At 51.1% G+C, this 22745-nt stretch overlaps 1 protein-coding gene across 4 annotated transcripts; it reads left to right on the top strand.

The window, feature by feature from the left end:
- Window positions 1-18: 18 nt before the first annotated feature.
- Window positions 19-22446, top strand: URB2 (URB2 ribosome biogenesis homolog). Of its 4 annotated transcripts, XM_081298044.1 has the most exons (10): window positions 19-158; window positions 1671-1809; window positions 3229-3405; window positions 5349-8658; window positions 11865-12025; window positions 13502-13612; window positions 14859-15101; window positions 17201-17288; window positions 19773-19912; window positions 22026-22446. In XM_081298044.1, the coding sequence occupies exons 2-10, from the start codon at window positions 1684-1686 to the stop codon at window positions 22221-22223; spliced, it is 4554 nt and encodes a 1517-aa protein (XP_081154170.1). In that variant the 5' UTR covers window positions 19-158; window positions 1671-1683; the 3' UTR covers window positions 22224-22446. The 4 variants fall into 4 exon arrangements, 3 of the variants coding, with proteins under 3 accessions (XP_081154170.1, XP_081154172.1, XP_081154171.1); XM_081298046.1 differs by lacking the exon at window positions 3229-3405; XM_081298045.1 differs by lacking the exon at window positions 13502-13612.
- Window positions 22447-22745: the final 299 nt, after the last annotated feature.

Raw genomic sequence — 22745 nt, 5'->3', positions numbered from 1 at the left:
CGCCGACTCCGACGCCGCGGCCAGGGCGCACTCGGCGCTCGGCTGGCGATGTCTGTGCGCCAGCTCGCCCCGCCCCGTGCCGTCGCCGTCGCGTCAGCGTGGGTCGGAAGCGCCCTCAGTGCATGGGGCGCGGATCGGCGGAGCGGCGGAGCGGCCAGGTGAGTGCCTCGCGGCCGGCGTGCTTGGCCTGGGCTGGCCCTGCGGGTGGGTAAGACCTGCGGCTGGGCTGAGGGAGCCCCGCCCGCGGTAAGACCCCCAAAGGATGGACCGCCCCGGGACGAGGCCCCCACGGGGATGAGCCCCCGCCCACGGGGCGAGCCCTGCCTGTGATGACAGGCCAAGAGATGAACCTCCCCAGGGATGAGTCCCCCAAACAACGAACCGCCCCAGGGATGAGCTACCCCCATAATGCCTCCAAGGGATGAGTTATCCACCCATGAGCCCGCCCAGGGGTTGAGCCCCCGCCCACGGGGCGAGCCCTGCCTGTGACAACACTCCCAAGGGATGGACCCTCCCAAGAATGGGCCCCCCAAGGGATAACAACCCCCCACCATACCTCCCCAAGCAATGAACCACCCCCAAGAAATGAATCTCCTTCCTGGAATGAGCCCCCCACCCCCACCCCCAGGGATCCCCACAGCGAAGCGATAAGCCTTGCTTCTAACCAAGGGCCGGCGTACCCCCGCCGCCCCGTTGAATTCCCCCCAAGGGGTGAGCCCCTTTCCCCCATTTGAGTCTTCGCTCAGGGCTGGGCCCCACCAGAGGGAGAACCCACCTGAGCTGAGCCTCACCCGCTCTCCTCCCCGGTGGTTCTGGGCCAGTATGGGGGCTTGGAGGTGGCCACTCCCCCTGGGAGGGATGCCCCTGCCAGGTGGCTGCAGTTGCTTACAGGATAAATTGCAGCAGTCCTCAAGGTAAAAGTTCCTTTGGTTTGACCGAAAGAAAAAAATCACTGTGATGTTTTTTCAGTTCTTGAGTTAGTCTATTTTGTTTTTATTTCCGATAACTACTTCTATGTGGTGTATCAGAAAAGTTTTTCTCTTGAGCTAAATTGCTCATTTTTTGAGATGAAAATAACTTAACATTTTATTTATGACTTAAGAAATCCAAAGCTGCTTGCCTCAGTTTTGTATTAATTGTGGGTGTATCTGTTGTAGTCTTCTCTGCAGGTGTGTATGTGGTGGTGTGTGGGGTGTGTAAATTTCTTTGTGAATACTGACTTTACAGTGGGGAGTTACTGTTGCATTAGAGATAACAGTTTTCTCTTGGGATGAGTTAATGCTCTCTCTTTTCCTTGGAGAAATATCTTTTTCTAATACTATATTGCATATTTATTTCTTTGCACTGCTTAACAGAATTTATCCTAAGAGGTGATACATAGTACACTTTAGAGGTTATGTGAAGAGTTGATGATTCTTTCCATTCCAGTCATTTGGTTTTGCCTTGTTGAGTGCTTGCACACTTACCTCTGGGCGTGTGTTCACAGCAGAAATATTTGTAACACGTCTTCTGCACACTTTTGTCTGAATTTCCCCTAGGAAATTTGTCATTGATGTGTTTTAATTTGTTAAAATGTTTAATAGTACGTAATAAGACTCCTGCTGTTCCTTTTCTGGTGCCTGTTAAGTTTGATCTTGTTGTAATACAACTTTCTGTTGTTTTGATTATAGATAACGTGTGGCAATGGCTGCTGTATATTCTGGCATTTCCCTGAAGCTTAAGAGCAAGACGACTTCCTGGGAAGATAAACTAAAGCTTGCTCACTTTGCTTGGGTTTCCCACCAGTGCTTCCTTCCAAATAAAGAACAAGTAAGTTTAATGTGACACTTATATTTTTATGATTTAAAATAATCACTGTACAAAATGCATATAGGTATTTATTTAAAAGAAAAAAAGATTAGAAAAGTTGGGAAGGAAACTTTGTTGGAGATTGATTAAAGGTAATGTCAGTGAAAAAAGTAGTCAGATCTTCCTGACTTCTTTCAGGTTGAAGGTTGGGAAATGGAAAAGTGTTAGTATTAATCTGTGCAGAGAAGGGGTTGAGATTAGGGGTAGATTAGTGGTAGACCACTTGCCTAGCATTGGGTCTAATCCCCAGTATTGTAGGGTGTGTGGAGAAAGCCATGCTAGAAATAGGCTGGTCCCACGGACATTGCTCTTTGCTCAAGCTTATTTGGCTAAAAATGGGATAACAGTAGGATGGCAGACTAAAGACTCATGAGATTGGACTGACACACATCCTGATACTGGTATTAAAGGAGGCAGCATAAGACATCGGACATGGATCATGTTCTGGAAGTGCTCAGGGGAAGTCTGTAGAATACCTGTCCTGTCCCCACCTTGCACATGGAGTCATCCTCACAGTTTGGTGGTTGCCTGGCTGGTGCTGCTCAGGGTCAGATATGGGTAGCTTGACAGGTTGTGTGATCAGAATCTTCACTGTCCTTACCTTGAGAGTTTTCCCCTTTTGGCTTGTGCCCCTCTTCCTACTATTCCTGGCAGCTCTGGGATTTCTGGCACTCCAAACAGAGGCCTCACCACTTCTCGCAGCTCTCACATGGACAGTCATAGAGGGCACATGTGTGCATCCCCTCTTGTCCAGCCCTGTGCATCAGTCCACACCCACTGTCTCCTGGCTGCGCTGAAGGTGGGCTGGGGAAGCACCACACAGACCCCAGGGTTCTGACTCTTTTCGCCTTTGCTTTGTGTGTGTGATTCACTTGTGGCCACCTTCCGAGCAGTCGAGCTTCTACCTCTTAAAACTCAGCACAGCATGGGAAAGAGGATAAAATGTTAGCATTTCTCCTGGAATTTTTAATTGGTCCCAGATGAAGACAAAGTTGGCTGTTTTCCCCTTTCTTTTCCTTTTTGGGGTATTGAACCCAAGTGCACTTTAACACTGAGCTACATCCTCAAATCCTTTTTTTTTTTTTTTTTTTTTGGTATTGTTTGAAACTATCTTCAAATTTGGGGTCTTCTTGCCTTAGCACCCTAGTTGATGGGATGACAGGCATGAGCCACCAGGCCTGGCCCTTTTTATTCTTCTAAAAGCAAATTTTTTTTTAAGATGCCCTGGTGTTGACATGATGTGATTTTACCACAGGTGAACCTTCCAGGAGAGTGTTCTTCTTGCAATTGGATTTGGTTGGATGTTCCCAGAGTGTTCAACATCTTTCTCTCTTGTAGAAGAAATTCATTTACATAAGAGTATGTTTCCTTCAAATTCAGGTTTTACTTGATTGGGCAAGACAGTCATTGGTTGCATTTTATAAGAAAAAACTTGAACTGACAGAAGATGTTGTTGAAAGGCTTTGGGCCTATATAGATAACATTCTACATAGCAGAAAATTGCAGAATCTTTTCAAGAATGGAAAGACAATCAATCTTCAGATCTCCCTCGTCAAGGTAACTTGTGAACATTTAGGAAATTTCAAGTGACTTTTTAATTTATTTCAAGTGGTCTGCACTGTGCTAATAAGCTTTTTATAATATGTAATGTTAAAGAAGAGCTTAGACTGGCACAGTTGTGCACACCTGTAATCCTAGTGGCTTCGGAGGTTGAGGCAGGAGGATCATGAATTCAAAGCTGGCCTTAGCAACTCAGAGAGATCCTATCTTTAATAAAAAATATTAAAAAGGACTGGGGATGTGGCTCAGTGGTTAAGTGCCCCTGGGTTCAATCCCCAGTATCAGTCAATAAATAAGAGCTTAGAACTATTTCAGAACAGATTTTGATTACCTTTTTAATTGGAAAAAGTAGCCAGCAAATTGTGCTAGTCTTAATTTTTACCCTCAAAACAGAGGATTAAACTCAGGGGCACTCTACCACTTAGCTACATTTCAGCCCTTTTAATTTCTTATTTTGAGACATAGCCTCACTAAATTTTCCAGGCTGGCCTGGAACTTGTGATCTTCCTGCCTTGGCTCCTGGCTAGCTAAGATTACAGGTGTTTGCTACCACCCCTGGACCTCACAGTTTTTTGACTGAAAGTAATTTTGAAAGCTGAAATCAGAGATGTGAATTTCATTGTCAGAATAGTACTTTGAAATGTCATGAGTATAGCTAATTACACAAGGACTACTACTAAGGAGTATTTTGTATGGGACAGGCTCAAAGAGGTTACATAACTTGCTTCCCATCACTTAGGTGGTGGGTGTGAGGTAGAGTTGAGAGTTGAACCAGCTGGAGCTGATCACAAAGCCTGCCGTCAGATCTAAGCCTCACCCTCATGGGTGCACGGGCAGAGGGGAAGTCAGTGGAGGAGAATGCCATGAGCTGCAAGTGGTTCTTGGGATGAGGCCCTCCACTGTGTGCTTTGAAGTAGCAGACAGTGGGTCATTTTGAACCGTCCTTTGGAGCATGGAAGGAATATTTAGAACATCTCAATGTTCAAGAAACCACACTTACTACACTTAAATTTTTAAAGTGGGAAAGATTTTTACTGATGAGCCCATGGTGGCACATTGACTCCTAAGGATTCAGCATGTCCACTGCAGCTTACCAGAGCAGCCCTGAAGTTCGGAGTCAACCCTTGCTAGGTGGAAGTGACAGTGCTCCTCGTGCTTCTCGTAGGTAGCATAGCATCCTGGGCAGGTTGGATTCTTACCTCCAATAAGGAGCAAGTCACTCTGCCTGTCAGTGAATTTAGGAATCTGCTTGGCTCTCATCTCTGTTGTCTTTGAATTTTGGAATTTTGAGAGCAGCAGATAGTGGGTCTGCTATGTAATGATGAGCAGTGACTGGCAATTTGCTTTCCTTTATAGAGTACCTTTTTTTTTAAAAAAAAAAATATTTATTTATTTTAGTTTTCGGCGGACACAACAGCTTTGTTTATATGTGGTGCTGAGAATTGAACCCAGGTCGCACGCATGCCAGGCAAGCGCGCTACCGCTTGAGCCACATCCCCAGTACCTTTTTTTTTAAAGAAGGAAAAATATAATTGACTATAAAAACATGTTAGATCACATGGTCATGATCCAAGTGCCACTGTCCACCTACCTGGTAATATCAGAGCTGAGTTAACAGATTCAGGGGCTGAGAAGAAGTGACGGCTGATATTTAAATCTTTTAAAGCCCAGCTTTTAAAAAATGGTGAGCAAACCTACAAAGGATTAGTGCCTACTTGGAGTTGATACTGGCAAAAGGTGGGTGTGTGAATGAATCAAAGCAAGTGCTTAGCTGCCTTTCAGTTGCTCTAAGCAAATGTCAAGTTCAGGTAGATATGATAGTCTGGACATCTCTTTTGTATCAAGTGTGGGAGAAGAATGAGCTGATTGGTTCTGTGGTACTATTTTGTGTATGTGTGAGTTTAGGGAAGTAACGAGCTTTCTTTCTCTCTTAATCTCAGATCATCAATGAGAGAATAGCTGAGTTCTCTCTTTCAGGATCCCAAAGAAACATCTCTGCTGTCCTAAGCAGCTGCCGGGGCATCCTCTCTACGCCTGCCCTGGCTGTCATCTACACGGCCAAACAAGAACTGCTGGTGGCCTTGCTGAGCCAGCTGTGCTGGTCAGCCTGTAGGCAGCCAGAGGGAGCTGTGGCAGTCCCACTACTTGAGGTCATTCACCTAGCCTTGGGCCACTACCTCTTGATTCAGCAGCAGCAGGCCAACCCAAGACGTGTCTTTGGGGAGGTGACTGGGCACTTGCTCCAGCCCTGCCTGATCCTGAGGCACCTTCTCTCTGGGGGTACTTGGATACAGTCTGGCCAGGGCCAGGTGCCCCAGGTGCTCAGCCGGGAAGTCAGAAGTAAGCTTGAGGCTGTGCTTCGAGGGGGAGTTTTTCAGCTTGATATGCTCTCTTCCTACACAGAGGAGCTTCTGGGCCAGCAGCAAAGAGACACAAAGATCGGGACCCCAAAGAGTCTTCTCACTCCCCTGGACACAGTGGTGACCAGACTGCTAGATGCTGGCCACTGTGAACTGAACCTTCATGCCACCGTTGTGGCCACCTCAGTCGCTGTGTTGTACAGGCTTTTTCTGGATTCTTACCTCAAGGAGGGAAACCAGTTTCTCTGCTTCCAGGCTCTCCCCAGGCTGTTTGGCTGCCTGCGAATTTCACACCTGCAAGAGGAGCCAGGGAAAACCATGTCTACACCAGATTGGACCACAGAGCTTCTGGTAGTGGAGCAGCTGCTAAGCTCAGTGGCTAGCAGCAACATCTACAATGTGGCCGCTGACAGGATCCGACATGGGGAGGCGCAGTTCCACTTTTACCGCGGGGTGGCTGAGCTGCTGATAAACCACCCACAAGCACCCGTGCCAGCCTGGTTCCGCTGCCTCAAGATTTTGATATCTCTCAATCATTTGATTCTGGAGCCAGATCTAGATGACCTGTTGTCTTCAGCTTGGATTGATGTGGAAGTAACAGAGTTTCGAACCAAAAAAGCCCAGGAGGTGCTTATTCACACCCTCTTCCAGACATATGCCAAACTCCGACAGGTGCCACAGTTGTTTGAAGAACTTTTGGGAGTGATCTGCCGCCCAGCTGCGGAGGCACTGAGGCAGCCTGTGCTGGCTGCAGGCCCCTCTGCTGCACTCTGCACATGCCTCCTGGAACTGCCACCAAGTCAGGTCCTGGACATGTGGTCCCTGGTGCTGGACAAGTTCCAGTCTTTAATCCTGCCCTGTTTGCAGAGTGATGTCGACATGGCCCTGAAGTCTTTGTCCCTCAGCTCACTGCTACACTGCGTCATGTTCAACATGCCCAGCCTGGATAGTAGCACACCCCTGCCTGTCATACGACGGGCACAGTGTATGATGGAGAGGGTGCTGGGAGAGCTCGTGAAGCCCCTTCTGGCCCTCCTCCTGGACATCCCAGGCCCAGAGTCTGAGCTGTGGCTACAGAAGGTGAGTGACTCTGCACTCCTGCTCTCTTATACCTGGGCCCAGGTGGATGCCATGCTCAGTTTGAACTGTGGCCAGTATTGCTCTGTGGCTGGGACCCAGCTGGAGATCTCCAACTGCCCTTCGTTGCTCCCAGGTGTGGAAACACGGCTTTGGAAGAAGGTCGAGAAGTTTACAGCCCAATCCAGATCTCTTGGTAGGTATTGCTTAGAACAGCTCTACCTGCAGAGAATGAGGAGGACACTGATGCAGACTAGCTCCCAGTCCGAGCAAGTCCTCCAGACTTTGAGGTGTGATGCTGCCTACATTCTTGGTTCTGGCAGGGGCAGCTTGAGTTTAAGGATGACAGCTTCCTGGGACGGGCAGGTGGGAACAGTGAATGCACCTACGTATCCTGCAGCACACTGGCACTTGTTAGTGTCAAACCTCCCAATATTAATACCCTACTTATGTCTGGATGATGTCAGATACCTGGCCAGAGTCCTGTTAAGAACTTTGCCAACCAGCCAAGCCCAGGGAGCCTCTGCAGATGAAGAGCCATTCATCACACTCGAGCGAGTGTCCACATCCCTCCTTCACAGCCCTCTCTTTCCAGAGATGCAATCTCTCCATTCTGCCTTCCTGATGTGCGTAGCTACAAGGTGTTCCAGTATTCTATGCTCCGGTTCCCAGAGTGGCCCAGGTCCTCTCAGCCAGCAGTTACCCTGGCTTTTTGAAAAGGACCACACAGTTATGGCTCACTGGGAATCCAGATTTGCAAAAGTTGGACCTGAAGGTGTAGAACCAAGAGGAGAAATTGCCCAGAACTTTCTGTCCCTGCTCAAGAGTGACTTTCCCATCCGGCTGGAGGATGAACAGTTAGGAGACCTCCTGGGGCTTCTGAACATTATTTCTGCTCTGCACCTGGACAGCCTTTTTCCATCCCATCATCTGCATTACTTTCTTTTGCTACTGACCATGGCTGTCAGCACACAGGGGCGTTCCTGTTCCTCCCTGGCCCTCCAGTTCCTGACGACCTGCTACCAGCTTCTTGGTTGCTTGCAGAGGGGAAGGAATGCCCGCTGTGTATTTAGAGTCATGTACGTCAGTGATATTTTTGAGATTGTGCTAACCTCGTTGTTGCCAGCCAGTGGTGGACTCTTTCTTGAGGTGGATGACCCCTCTTGGCTGCAGTTCCTCCAGGTGGTGGGGTCATTCTTGGAGCAGCTAATGCAGATGCTCATCCAGAGCAAACTGAGCTTGGTGCTCAATTTTGGGAAAATCACCACATTCCTCTCAAGGTGTAAATTGCACACTGAGGCAGCTTTCAGTGAGCAATTGGGAAACCAGAGCCCTCTGGGCAGTCAGCTGCTTCTGGTGTGTCTAACCAAGTTGTGCCAAGTCCTGGGGCCTCTTGTCAAGGACCGGAGGCAGCCGCAGGAGGCACCAGCATCACTGCCCGAGTTGCTGCAGCAGGCTATGCTGCAGATGGCCACTGGACTGCAGCCATGCTTGGTGCCAGGGACCAGGGGCCACTGCCTGCCCTCAACACTCCTCTCAGCTGTTGCCACGCTCTTGGAAGTGGACCTAAGCCATCACCCAGATTGGGTTGGGATTGCACAAGGGACGGACAGAGTAGTGCCCACCAACGCTGCCCTCTACCAGAGTGTTTACTCCCGACTGCTGTTGGAGTTGCCAGCCCTGGCAAGGGACACTCCGTCTTTCCAGGCAGCTTTGCAGTTTCTAACTCTGTTCTTTTCGGCCCCAGCGCTCCATCCCTCAGAAGGAACTGTTTTTGCCTCCATGCTTCAAGCCGTGAGGACAGTTCTTGCAGGTAAGATGCCTTCTCCTGAGCAGGGGCTTGGGCAGCTGGAGCTCTGTCACCAGCATGCCTCTCCTTTTGATCAAGGAGTAAGTGATACCTGCTGTCTTTGCAAGGTCTTCCCACAGGGACAGTGGGAAGGGTGCCCTCCCAGTGCTGGCCCCAGGGTTTTCTTTTCTGTTTACACCACAGGCAGGTATGAGCAGTAGGTCTATGGCTCTCCCACAGCACAGCATGATCTGCAGGTGTGCCCCTCAGCTCCTTGTTCCTCACTGACTCTGGAGAAGGTCCTGTGTGGGGGGGTATTTTTTTTTTTCCTTAGCACTGGGACTGAACCCAGGGCCTCACACCTGCTGGGCAATGGTTCACTGCTGCTCTGCCCTGCTGGCCCTTGTGTGTGTGTTGAAATCTAGCCCCCCTCTCTTTTTTGGCCTTTAACCTGCTCTGGCTGTGGATGCCTGGCATTAGTTAATTTCACCCTTCTTAGTCTCTCAGGGCTATACTTTGATTTTGTTTTTTGATTTTTTTGTGTGTGTGGTGCTGGGGATTTAACTCAAGACCTTGTGTATGTGAGGCAAGCACTCTAATAACTGAGCTATATCCCCAGTCCTTGATTTTTAAAAGATGTAAAATCTGCCAACTCAAAAAAAAATTGCAAATGGCTCAGTTTGTAGGGGTCTTCTATGGCTCCTTAAGGGCAGTGCCACCTTCCAAGCTCCACTCCTCATGCTGCCTGTGGCTCATTGCATGGTGTTAGTGGAGGTTGCCCTCTGGACCAGCTAGCCAGGACCTCAAACGGCTCAGAGAGAGAGAGCTGGTGTCTCCCTCCATCTCAGGGTCGAGGTTAATAGGTCACTGAAACCCTACGATGATAACTACTGAGGCGCTTTAGAACTAGTGGGCAAGCATCGGTGTCAAGCCAGAACCCCACAACATAAAGTGCTAAATGTGCTGTCGTTACAACTACAGAAAGTGTACATGTGTGTGTACAAGAGCTGGAAGTACACACAGAACTTAGAACAGCCATGTGTTCAAGTGTTGTGGCAATGTCATGCTCTCTTCGTATACCATTTTCACACAGATGTAGTAATGGATAAACACTTTTCTTCTATGACTTAATTTACCATAAGATTAGTGGTTTTGAGTGCCTCTTTCAAGCCTATATAAAAACAAGTAGATAACGCAATAAAAAAATCATGAAAATCTATTACACTCACTAGTATATGAAAATAATATAGACCTTAACTTCTCTCTAAAGGCTAACAAAGGTTAGTGGGTCCAGAGTCTGTCCTGTTTTAAGATAGCCTACCATAGGGCTTTGCTAAAGGACTGGGCTAGGACTTAGGATAGTCTTATTTTTATGGTACTGGGGACTCGGCCCAGGATGCTCTACCATTGAGCTACACCTACAGAACCTTTTGTTTTGTTTTGAGACAGAGCCTTGCTAAATTGCTGAGACACGCCTCAAGCCTATGATCCTCCTGCCTCAGCCTTCTGAATGGCTAGAATTGCAGTCATGGCCACCACACTTACCTAAGACAAGTCTTTTGAGGTGAAGCTGAGGATTTGGGCCCAGCCTGACCCTCAGTACGTGCTGAGCTCCCTTTCCCACAGAAAAATTATGAGGGTCAGTGGGGCCTTGTAGGAAGTAAAGCCACCTGGTCTGCCTGAGTCTGTGCCAAGCCTGAAGTTGGCCTGAACAAGGCTGCCGTTGTCAGTGCCCTTCTTCTCCAGCTGGACTGTGGGTCAGCTGAAGGAGCTCGGCATGATGCTGTATCTTCCTGTCAGCTAGTTTTTCAAGGAGTGGTGTTCCCCTTCCTACAGGGGCTAATACTGAGCCTTTTACTCAGATTGGCAATATCCTCCTATGTGGGCTTCCCAGGCAACAGCAGCTGGGGTCTGGAGTTCTGGCCGCTTGGCCTTTTTGATAACAGAATGCCTTGTCCCCCATCCCCTGCAAGCCATGGCAAGTTGAGGCAGTCTTTAAGCCCTGACTATTGTGTCCCTGTGCAGATAGTACCTCTGACCCCAGGGACAGAGCCTCAGCTATGGTGAGACCAGTGTGCTGCCTGTCCCTAGTCCAGCCCTCATAACTGAGCCATGTGACTGTCCAGGAAAGTGCCAGAGTAGAGAGACATCCTGGAGAGATGCCATGCAAGGAGTGGCTCAAGGCACTAGCAAGGGACAGGGAATGCAAAGGTGGTCTAAGAGAACTGAAGAGTGGCCACACAGGTTATCCCGTGGAGGTCCCAGTCTTCTTAGTGGCTCAGATGTGGCTTTTGGCTTGGACACATGAGCCTTTATGAAGAATCCTTCCTGGCAGTGAACGACTTCCTCCCTGGGGTCACAGAAGCCAGCTTTACCGTTGGTCCTCCTGGGTGTAGAACTGTCTCCTGCTCTGAAGCAGTGAGCCACTGGCTTTGGTCTAAGAAGTGACAGCATCTTCATGGATCCCAGGAGAGAGGCCATGAGATTCTACACACCCAGCCAGGACTCGGGGACACCAAGCGGCCAAGCCTAGCTGTGTGAAGGGTGGTGGGCGGGTGGGCGGGTGGAGGGGAGCATGCACGAGAGGTCTCACCATGGCATCCTGCTCTTTGCCAGCTGCAGGAGTAGGTGCTGTAGTGCCTATTTCACTGATGAGGGGACTGAGGCCGAGTGGCCAGGAGTTAGGGTCTCACAGCTTGTAGGAGACTCAGACCTACCTCTGTCTCAGAACTTCTGGTCCCCTGCCCCCAGCTCTGAGAGTAGTGGGCACAGACTGGCAAGTGGAAGGCATTCTGGCAAGATGGGGTGGTCAGTCAGCTGGAGGATCAAGCTGGGGCCAGAGAAGGAAGGCTGGAGGACTCAGGTGACATTCCTGGGGGTTAAGGTTCTCTTGCTCTTTCCAGCACTCCTGTCTAGTGAAAAATACATTCCCACTCCTGCCCCTAACTGAATTTATATGACTCACCAAGGAAGTAGGCACCAGTTGCCAGGCTGCCAAGGGCAGAGTGCTCTGTTGCTGAGCCTGCTGTTGGTGGCTGGCATGTGTACTGTGTGTGCACACTTTGCTTGGCGTAGCTCTATGTCAGTGGCACTGCCGGGGCTGTGTTCACCAGCACTTGAGTGTCCCAGGCCCCTCGAGCTGGGATCGCTAGTCTGCGTGGCTGCTCACCACCTCCTACAGCCACTCTGGCTTGTGTCACTTCTTTACACCTTGGATTCTTTTCCCACAGATCCTGCCATCCCTGCTCTGGCTGCCCAGGACATTGAGCCTCACTTGGGAGCCCTATTCACCCAGATGTTGGAGGCTGGGACGATGGAGGACTTTGGGCTGGTGGTCCGGTCTGTTCTCCAGGGGCTGGACATCCGTCACGTGTGGACGGCAGACCTGCAGGCAGGTACCCTCCCTCTGCCCGCATGGCAGGCTCACATAGTGTCGGCCAGTGGGCTTGTTTAGGATTCCACTCATCCTTGAAGTAAGCAAGCACATTCCCACTGAGAACAGAAGCCCAGCCTTGGGAGGAGCCCTTGATTTCAAAGGGGACTGTCCTAGGTTACAAACTGCCTTCTTACTCTATAGAAGCTAGGTGTGACATATACGCAGTACTGACCCACGGAATGCTTAAATTCCACCTGTTCGTCACACTTTCGTGAAGACAGCCTGACATGAGCACAGCCCACAGGCCAGCACTGGAGAAGTATGTGGTCCCGCAGCACAGTGCAGGTCCTAAGAAAGCCCTGGTGGCGCGGCCCACTGGGAATGACTCACACACAGCACTGAGGTGTTGGAATCAGCTCCTCTGGGTGGTCCCAGGCATTGACTTCTCAGAAACCTGGTCACATGGAGCTGACAGTTGGTGATCAGTACTGTAGCCATGGCCTCTGGTCCAGCTGCCTTCACTCCTGGTCCTGTTGATGCCTTGTGATCAGTTTTGATTGGGTGGGAAGGGAGCTAGGGATGGTGATTTGGGAATTCTGGGGAAGAATGGGGGTCCAGGGATAGCACAGTCTTTTGGTGGGCACAAGGGCTCTACCTAGCCACTCCCCTGCCTGCACACTGACCCATCTCTGGAATTTGGACTGTATTTCTGCAGCATACTTCGGCCTCTGGACTTTGGGGCTTCCTCCAGCATATTGAGGCAGTTTAGCCCCAGGTTTCCATGTAGACCAGCCAGTCAGAGGTCTTCAGGAAGAGGGGGGCTTTAACTGAGGGCTGAAGAATGGCAGGATTTGGGGAGTAGGGGGAGGGGCACAGTGCAGGCAGTGTGCTGGTCTGCCAGAGCAGAGGGTGGGTGGGGGAGGAAGTGGCTGGGCATGAGGCCTTCAGGGGCAGGAGTGTGGGAGCACATGGGCTTGTGAGTGCACAGCCAGAGAGATGAGCGGGGCCAGTGGCCAAGGGCAGCAGCAGGATGTGGGCTGCACAGTATTAAGGAAGAAGAGGCTGGCATGAGGCCAAAACCCAAGATGTTATGTGCTCGGTGGGCAGTAGCTGCCCGTTCACCCATGCTGTGGCTTGAGGCCAGCGCCTGGGCCCATGGCACCTCACCCAGTGTCTTCTTCCAGCCCCTCCTATCTGAAAACTGGTACTCCTGCTCTGAGGGACAGCCAGCGTCCTCCATGGAGTCTTGGTGAATGGCTGAGTTCATTATCCTGGTCCTTTTGTGAGCCTGGCTGAGAGGCTCCTGAAAGGCCCCACTTTGCCAGAGCTGTGCTCACCTCCCTGCCTCTGGGTGCTGGTGAGAACTCACCCTCAGGCCTCGTCACTGCCCTCAGCATGGCTCTCAGGGCTCTTGGGTCAAGGTATCAGCAGCAGTGAGGGTTTCTCCTCCAGGTTGGGAGCTTCCTGCGCTGAGTGCTCTCCTTGTTTCAGGCTGTTTTGTCTGCTGTCGGATTGCTCAAGCTGCTACTAAGCTGCCCACTTAGTGGAGAGAAAGCGAGCCTGTTGTGGCGTGCATGTCCCCAGATAGTCTCAGCTCTGACGGTGAGTGGCCTCTGGGGATGTGCTCTCCTGCTCTTCCCCTCTTCCCTGAAGACAGCCAGCGCTGGGCTCTGGCTTGGGGCAGTGTTTCTGGGCTTCTTCCTGCAGGTGGCTGTGAGTAGCAGCCCAGTTTGTGTGTTCCATCTGCAGCCCTGGCATGGGGGTGGGGAAGGAGGCATGAGAAGCACTGGGTGACATGACTCAGGGAGGAGGGGCTAGGGCTTGCTTCATCCCCACAGATGTTGTGCTCAATGCAGAATGTGTGTACATTGGAGAGGGTGTAGGCCTGCGGGACAGTGAGGGAGATGCCTGTGGAGTGGCTACTAGTGTCAGGGACAGGAGGGTCCTGTGTTGTTGTCTTCCCCGGGACCTATGTCCAGCTGTCACTCGACTTTGTTTCACTTGAACAAAACCCAAGTTCAGTTTGGCCCAGGCTTGGCACTTCCTCCCTAGGATGAACCTGACCAGAGCCTCCTGGCCATGGTGCCCAGGGCAGTGTCTGTTTCACCATTGTCCTCAGTGGCTCCTGGCCTTGCCATCTGAGGGATGTGCTCTGGGTCTGAGTACGCTCAGAGAGAGGATATGAAGAGTGGCCTTCACCCGCCCTGTGTTTCCCAAGTCTGCACCATGGTTGAAGCAGGTGGTTCCTACGTGTGTGCTGCGCATCCCTAGTGGAGGGCCAGTGGGGGGTCAGGTGGTGATGGCATGTGGTCATCTGCATGCCGCGCAGGTTGGAAACACTTCATTTTTTTCATGTGTGGCAAGCCCTCTGCATGGCCAGCACAGCAGGGGCCCTTAGTGTCAGAGAGAGGGCACAGAGTGTCCCAGGTGAACTTGGGGAGAGTTTGAACTGTCCCTCTTCTCCAGTCTGTTCTCTTTGTTTTCTAGAACAATGATTAGACATCTTTGATGGGATTTATAAGAAGTTTAACAAGTCACATTTGGTCCCAGATGTGGAACTGATGGCCTGTTTTGGGAAAATGTCATCATGTGTGTCTGACGTCTAGTTTTCTTGTGGGAAACTGGATATGTCAACTCCTTTGTGAAAACAGCTTCTCTGTGCAATAGATGAGTCCAGCAAGAAATGACCACATCCACAGCAGGTGCCTTTGGTGTGACTGGCCTCCTTGTCACTTCACCAGTTCATTTGGAGCCTGGACGGTCTCCTCTGCCTGCCAGTGCTCAGCGTTCGTGTTGTTTCTTGGAGAATCAGTTTTTTTCCTCTTCTTTTACCTCTCTCAATCTGTAGCTGCAAAGCCGAGAGGCTTGTCAGGAGCGGCCTGTGGTCCTCACAGTGGTTGAACCTGTTCTAGATGTCCTGGCTCTCCTGCTGCGGCAGGGTGAGGAGGCCATCAGCAACCCCCACCACGTCAACCTGGCCTTCAGTATCCTGCTTACAGTCCCTCTGGATCACCTGAGGCCACCAGAGTATGGCAGAGTCTTCTTGGGGCTGCACAATGTGCTCTTCTCCATCCTACAGTGTCATCCAAAGGTGAGGGGGCAAGGGTGCCAGCAGTCTCCACAGCATGGGCAGGGGACTCCAGCCTTCAGCAGGGCACACAGCCTGTCCTGCAGAGCAGTGGGCAGGGTGCTCTGCTAAGCAGATTGTGGCTCCAGGAAGTTCTAGGCTCTAGACGAGCACTGGACTCTGTGTGTTCTTTGATGAGTCTAGCACATCAAATGGTGCTAGTTACTGATATTCAAGGGCTCATGTTTGAATAAACCCCTGCTTTGCTGGAGTCTCTTAGGCTCAAGTTCGAGTGGGTGGAGGACTGAGGTCCCTGGCTCTGGTTTCACAGCTCAGCAGAGCGCACTCAGGTAGCATTCACTGCCTACATGCTGCCTCCCCAATTGCTGGCCTGCAAGGGTGGCAGTCACCTCTCTGGTGGTGAAGCAGTGGATGTCAGTACTGGGATGTCCTGGGCCAGGGCTCTAAGGCTCACTGCATGCAGTGGGGACTCCCGAACATGAAGTACTCGCATCTTCAAAAGCACCCAGGTGTTCTCCAGGGTAGGCTGTTCTGGAGAGGGAGACCTGCTGGCAGCACGGTTTTTCAGACAGATCATCTCTGGCAAGCTAAGCACTTACCAAGTTGGGCTCACTCCAGAGCCTTCCCCAGCCAGCCATCACCCGTGGCCCTGCCTCTTCTGTCAGGTCCTCGTCAGTTGTTAGGTGACTGAAGTGCACCTGCAGTGCCAGTCAGTCACAATCCAAGGCTGCGGAGTTTTGCAAGAGATGGAGAATTTCTCGAAGTGGTGACACGCGAAGAGGCTGTGTGGATCTTAGAAAACATGATCACATGAACATTCAGCAGACCTAGATAGGAACATAGGGGCGTTTTGTGATCCGAACATTAGGCAAGAGGAGGACACACAGGTGACCACAGTGTGAGTCCACACTGGCACAGATGCCCACTAGCCTCAGGGACACCTGAGGGTGCAGCGGGAGGCTGGCTGCCAGTGCCGCACTCGGCAGCCACGTGTCTTGTCTCAGTCCTTGTGAGAGTCCTTCATTGTCCTTGTTTGCTGAGGAGGAAGCTGAGATACACACACACACACACACACAGAGGCCAGATGACTTGTTGCAGTCATGTGAGGAGGTGGTGTGGAGAGTCTGCTCCTGGATTTGTGGCTTTTCACCCTAAGGTGGCAGAGGGTCAGGAGAGGCTGGGGAGTGGCAACACTTGGGGATGCTGGCAGAGCCCGCCTTTCTGTGGCCGTGCAGTGACTTGACCTGTGCAGTGCTGCCCAGAGTGTTGCTGGATACACACAAAAGACACTAGTAAGTCCCACATTTGAGTCACAGCAGGGCAATGCTGTCCAGTAAAGGGTTCAGTGGCTTCTATATAGTCCAGCACAGTGACCACTGGCCTCCTAACAGAATGGCCATGTGTGGCTTGCAGACTGGCATGACTCGGAGCTGCATACCTAGCTGTACTTAGCGTGTGCACTGGTTTAACCTGAGTGTTACACTGCGTGGGGCTGCCTGGGGATGGCGCTTGTTCTGCTTCCAATGTGTGCACATTGCCTGGGACTGCCTGGCGCATGGTCTGCTCCCAACGGTGTGTGTGCAGTGTGTGTGCACATCCCACAGGGCTGCCAGGGATGGTGTGTGGTCTGCTCCCAAAAGGGTTGAATGTGAGGAAGCATTTTGTCATTTTGGTCACATATTTAAAACAGAGTCCCAGCAGACCTTTTCATCCCTCTGGACAGAGGAGTCTTGCTCCCCATTATACGTGGATTTGCTTGTGAGGCCCTTCCCTGGCACTCTATCTGAATGAGTCAGATGTTGCCGTTTGTTTCCAGGAGTGTTAGAACCAGCTTAGGGGAAAGCACAGCTTCAGCAGACTCTAGGCCAGGCTTGTCCACCAGCTTCTAGAAGTTGTTCAGTGTGGAACCTCTACCACAGACTGGAAGCAAGGGTTAAAGAGTCGAGTGCAGGGTGGGTGAGCAGTTATACCAGAGATGAGGCCAGAGGAGCCTCCTGGCAGTAGGGCACGCCTATTGTGAGCGCCCTGCAAGGCGAGGTGAAGAAAGAAGCAGGTGGACAGATGCTTGCACACTCACCCTATTCTCTGATCTGCCATTGCAGGTGGTGCTGAAGGCCATCCCGTCTTTCCTGAACTCCTTCAACAGACTGGTGTTTTCAGTTATGCACGAAGGGCGGCAGAAAGACAAAGGTAATTCAGAATAGCAGCCTCAGAGGCAATTCCAAGTATATTTATCAAGTGGTCACAGATGTAACTAAGATAAATCTACTTTAGCCGAGTTCAGATCATCAAATAATCACTCAAGATATTAAAAGAAAAAATAAAACTCATTTTATCCTATTCAAAACAATGGACATGTTTGTCACCTCTAATTGAAACAATTCTTTTTCTGGAAACAAAAGTATCTAGATTTAGGAATTTTTTTTTTTTACCACATAGCTTATACAGGAGATATTTTTATGACTACAGCCAGCCAGGCACAGCGGCCTACAGGGGAGGCCAGCCTCAGCAACTTAGTGAGACCCTCTCTCAAAGTCAAAACAGACTAGGCTGTGTCTCAGTGCTAAGGTGCCCCAACACCAAAAGAGACAGAGACAGATGGCACTGTGCTCCTGCCCTTGAGTTGGTGGTTTCTGGGAGGCAGAAGGAGCAGGGCGCAAGCTTCCCACTGACACGCAGCTGAGGCAAGGCCCTGTACCTTCCCTCTAGCCTGACCCACAGGGTTGTGCCTCTTTCCCAGGGAAACTCACTCTGTCACATGGCGGTACCAGGTACTGTGTCTGGGTCTTTTTTCAGCTTTGAAGGTGTGAATGCTGTCTGCTTTTCTGATTTGGGAAGTTTTCATTATTGGGAGGGGTTGCACTGAAGTAGTACTTGCTGTTTTACATTACAGTTTTGAAGTTGAGACATGGTACTCAAGCATGGGGACCAGGTGTTGCGGGATGCCCTGGTCAGATGGGAGGTTATGAATCTCCTCGAGGGTGTTGGGGAGCCCAGCCCAGCAGCCTGGGCTGACAGGAGCAGGCTTGATACCTCCCACAGGTGCCCCAGGCTGCGGCAGTAAGCCAGGTCCTTGGCCTGCGCTGGAGAGCAGAGCACAGTGCTCAGCTGCTCTGCTGGGGGCCAGGCAGCGGCACAGTGAGCAGTTTAGCCTTCTATGCTCAGCAGGCAGGACTGCGTCTGCTAAGGAGCAGGGCTGGGGAACATTCCCTCTCACACCAGCCTGGGCCTGCAGCTAGTGACTGCCTGCTGTCCTGTGCTAAGACCCGCAGATAGATCCCATCCGAGCGCCTTCAGGGCACTGTTCTGATGGTGCTGTCTGCCTAAATGGGAGATGGGCAGGCCTGGCTGAGGCCTGTGGTGTGGAGTGCAGCCTGGCCTGCCCTCTCATGTCCTTCGTCATTGTCCTGCCATGCGCCCACATTGTCCAACCCAGTCACCTGCATCTGTTCGTTCCCTTTGTCTGGTGCACTCTTAAGTGGTCATTCGTGAAGTCGGAGGCTGAAGTAGTCCCTGTCAGGTACTCATTGGAAACAACAGGGTGAGCTTCTGAAAGGAGGAGAAGCAGCGGGCTGCCACGGGCTGTGGAGTGCCCCCTGGCCCTGCTATCTCTTAGCTTCACAGGAATCACACTGAAAGACTGCACCCCCTAGAGGTGGTCGCACAGGGTTTACAGAATGTGTTGCCTGTCTAAGAATCAGCCTCACTGAGGTCCAGCGTTTGTGTGACAGACCACCTCTGTTCAAAGTGCAGGGCCGTGTGAATCCTGACAGCCTGCAGCAGTGGGAAGCACAGTAGTCCCGGCGGGGGCACCCCATCTCTGCCTCCTATGGGTGCCTTGGGCCCTGCCCTCTTGGCCCAGCCCCAGGCAGCTGTGGCAAATGTGCTCTGTGTCACTACATTTCCCTGCATTTTTATTTTTTAAAATATTTTTTAGTTGTAGATGGACATACTTTTATTTATTTTTTATGTGGTAAGGAATCGAACCCAGGGCCTCACATGTGCTAGGCAAGCATTCGCTCTACCGCTGAGCCTCAGCCCCAGCCCCAGCCCCTCACTTGCATTTTCTAGATTTACAGGACTGGGCTGCCACCAAGCTGAGCCAAGCAGGGAAGGCATAGGCTGTGCAAGTTTTTGGACTGAGTCAGGGCCTGGGGGCCGCAGCATTGCAGGAAAGTGGGTCCCGGAAGACTGGAGGCTGCCTGGTGAGAAGGTGAGGCCCAGATCCACCTGTCCATCACCTTCACCACAACACAGACGCAATTTGACATCTTATTTTATTGAATCTTATTTTTTTGAATCTTATTTTTTTGATGTTGGTGCATCGTTGTTTTTCTGAAAGACAACTTACCATTTTTCCCATTTTATCTGCCTTGTAGAAGTGCGTCTCCTGTTTAAACACAGGAGCAGTTCTAGGTGTCATCCTGAAAGTCTTATTTTCCTGGTGGGATTCTTAAACATCCCATGCACTCTTGAGTGTTGTGGATGTTCTTTGTCCCCTGAATGTCTAGGTAAATATTTGGACATATCTTTTCTCCCTTCTCTTTTTTTCAAAATAAGCCAATCAGAGAGCCTAGAAAATGTAGAGGCTATCTGCTTGTAGTAGAGGTAAGACTGGAGGAGCTGGTCTGACTGTGCTGTGTCTGGAGCTAACCGGTTGGCCTTTGTCTGCAGGATGTGCCGATGACCTGCCAGTGGTCCTGGAGTGTGCGCGCCTGGTGGAGCGGATGTACAGCCACATTGCTGTGCGGTCCGAGGAATTCACCACGTCGTCCCCCTTCCTGGTGGCCCAGTATGTGTCGGAGGCGCAAAAGGTAAAGTCCAGGCTGAGTGTCTTTCTAGGGTTATTTTTTTTTTAATTTTATGGTACTGGGGGTTGAATCCAGAGGCAGTCAACCACTGAGCCACATCCCCAACCCATTTTATTTTGAGGCAAGTTCTTGCTGAGTTGCTTAGGGTCTCATTAAATTGCTGAGGCTGGCTTTGAATTTGGGATCCTCTTGCCTCAGCCTCCTGAGCTTCTGGCATTGCAGGCATGTGCCACTGTGCCCTGCCCCAAGATCTTCTTCCATAGCCCTTGAGTGGCTTCTTCCCTGAAAGGCGAGTGGGCCTGAGCCCACTGTCCTGTACATGGCCAGGTGTGTGTGACATCACTGTGGGATGGCCTGAGGCCTGAGTGGAGCCGCGCCTGGGAGGTGCCAGGGCTCCTCGGCTTGTTGTCACTCTAGCACAAACTCGGCACCTATTTGGTCTATGCCCTGAGTGATCTGACAGATGGCATGCCACTCAGAACCAAGAACGAGAACTGTTGTGAGACCAGGCTAATGAGGAGGGGCTGGTGGTCTGGGCCCTCTGCCACGTGGCAGGGATCTTAACTCTTGGGGCCGCTGTTGTGAGACCCAGCAGCCCCGGATGCTCAAAGCAGATGGCAAAGTGGAAAGGCAGGCAGAGTTGGTCAGATTAGTCCGACTTCCCAGCTCAGTGTTCTGGGTCACGAGTTTGTGGCCTGAGTCATCTTACATTGGGATGTCCTTGCTTATTTTTGGAAGCCTGTGGTACCCTCAGTACATTTGCCACAGGACTAAACTGGGCTGCACCAACCTGCTTGCTTAAGTGGCCCTAGGTAGAAAGTCCACAGCAGGTCCAGAGAGCAGGCCAAGTGGAGTGCTCCAATGTGTCCGTCTGCTGTATAGTGCGTGCCTGTCTCACTGCTTCTGCCTTCCCGTGAAGGAGTCAGCCTCTCCTGCAGGCTATGCACAGGAGCGAGCAGGGCATGGTAAGCAAATTGGGACACTGGGATGCGCACTGGGCATTGGGGACAAGGGCCTCCTTCTCCAGGGCTAAGTGGACTGCTTGGCATGCCTCCCTGCCCCTGCTTCAGGCAGGACTAAGACTATCGCGTGATCTTATGACCCACCTGTGCTGACCTCAGCTAGTGGCCCTGTCCACCTTCTGTGTGGGCAGGGGGCTAGGGACAGCCTGGCCACATGTGTGAGCAGCTGGGTCTTTGCCTGCTGGAGTGGAGACCACAGAGCGCCAGAGGCCCTGCATGGTCCTTGAGCGGCACATGCCCGCACCCCTACTTTGGTAACTGCAACTATATAGCATTTGTGTGAATTGTGGTATTTCCAAACACTGAGTCATTAATATACAAACTTTGATGAAAGAAAAGTCAGCATCATGTTCTTTTACTAAAAAATACTATGAGGCAGTGAGATCACTTCACTAAGGGCCGAGAGAGCAAGCAGTGATGGGAGCCTTGGGTCACGCGATTCCGACACTTGCCTTAGGAGAGGCCTCTGGTCTCCTGGCCTCGTTTTCAGGCCTACTGTTCACTTATCTGTTGTGTTATTTTAATCTTGAAGTCCATTGGTTGCAGTGTATGTTGTAACCTTCATCGTTTTTTAAATTCTTTATGAGAAAAAGGCTCCCTGTGTACTGGAAGCTTCTACTGAGAGCACTGTCAGTCTTTCCAGATCAGTGCTTTAGGTTTTAATAAGTGCTAGACAGCAGGTGCAGCTCAACAGACTGCACACTCTCTGCTTCTGGCGGGAGCACCTTCCTGATGGGCAGACCCAGGTGAGCACATGCGAGGTAGAACTCTCTACAGCCCAGTTGTCTTATTCCGCCCATGGTCAGAGCCACCATGGGAACAGGTAAGGACATTGCTGCAGCTTTCGTCTTCTCTGCCCTGTCCCCTTTACCACCAGGGCTTTATGTGGCTGGCTGGGGTGAGTGCTTTGAACTGCTCGTTGGTCCCGGGAACTGTGGCGCTGCTAGTGGTGTTCTGTATGTTGGTCAGTGGTCCTAGCACTGTACAAGTTGACTTTTTCTTGCCTTAAAAATCAGATATCCAAAGCCTCAAGGCTCTGGTGCAGCCAGAGCTCTGTCCCAGGTGTCCTCATGGAGCTCTGCCTTGCTTCCCAGGTGACCTTGTACCCCGCTGTGAAGGACCTACTGCAGGAGGGCATCTACCTCATCCTGGACCTCTGTATTGAGCCTGATGTCCAGTTCCTCCGAGCCTCGCTACAGCCAGGGGCCAGAGACGTCTTTAAAGAACTGCACAGTGACTACCTCCGGTACCACAAAGCCAAGAACGAAGGAGAGAAGAGGTACACTGCCTAGGCCTCACAACACAGTGTCTACCTCAGGGACCACAAAGCCGAGCATGCAGAAGAGCAGATATACCACCTGGGCCACGCAGCATAGTGCCCCCGGGGAGCCCAGGCAGCGTGGCCTTGAAGCCTCAGCAGTGTGGATGGTGAGGGCCCTGAATGTTCTGGTGCCATGTTGACCTGTGGAAACTCTGTATTCTTACATCATGTTTTTTAAAATATATCTTCAGTATGGTTCAGTCTGTCTTTTTGTCATCACTTCTTACCTTTGGTCTGGGATTATATCCAGGGTCTTTGCACGCTGAGCACACACTCAAACCACAGACCACACCCTGGCCCAGTGTGTCTTTTTGTAAGTACGTGTTACGTTAGAATCTTGAAAGCAGACCCTGGAATGAGATTGCTTCAGTAGAAGAGTTGGTGGTTATTGACCTGGCTCAGTGAGTTCTGCCCCCTCCCCCGGTTAGCAGCTATAAGGAACTGGATTTTTGCTTCTGGTGCATGAGTTTGTAATTAAATCCTGTTTAAATAC

Source organism: Spermophilus citellus (assembly GCF_964194105.1).
Source record: "Spermophilus citellus genome assembly, chromosome: 6".
NCBI classification, from domain to species: Eukaryota; Metazoa; Chordata; class Mammalia; order Rodentia; family Sciuridae; genus Spermophilus; species Spermophilus citellus.
Note: the sequence above shows the minus strand (reverse complement) of the source record. Positions and strands in the feature narration are given on the sequence as shown.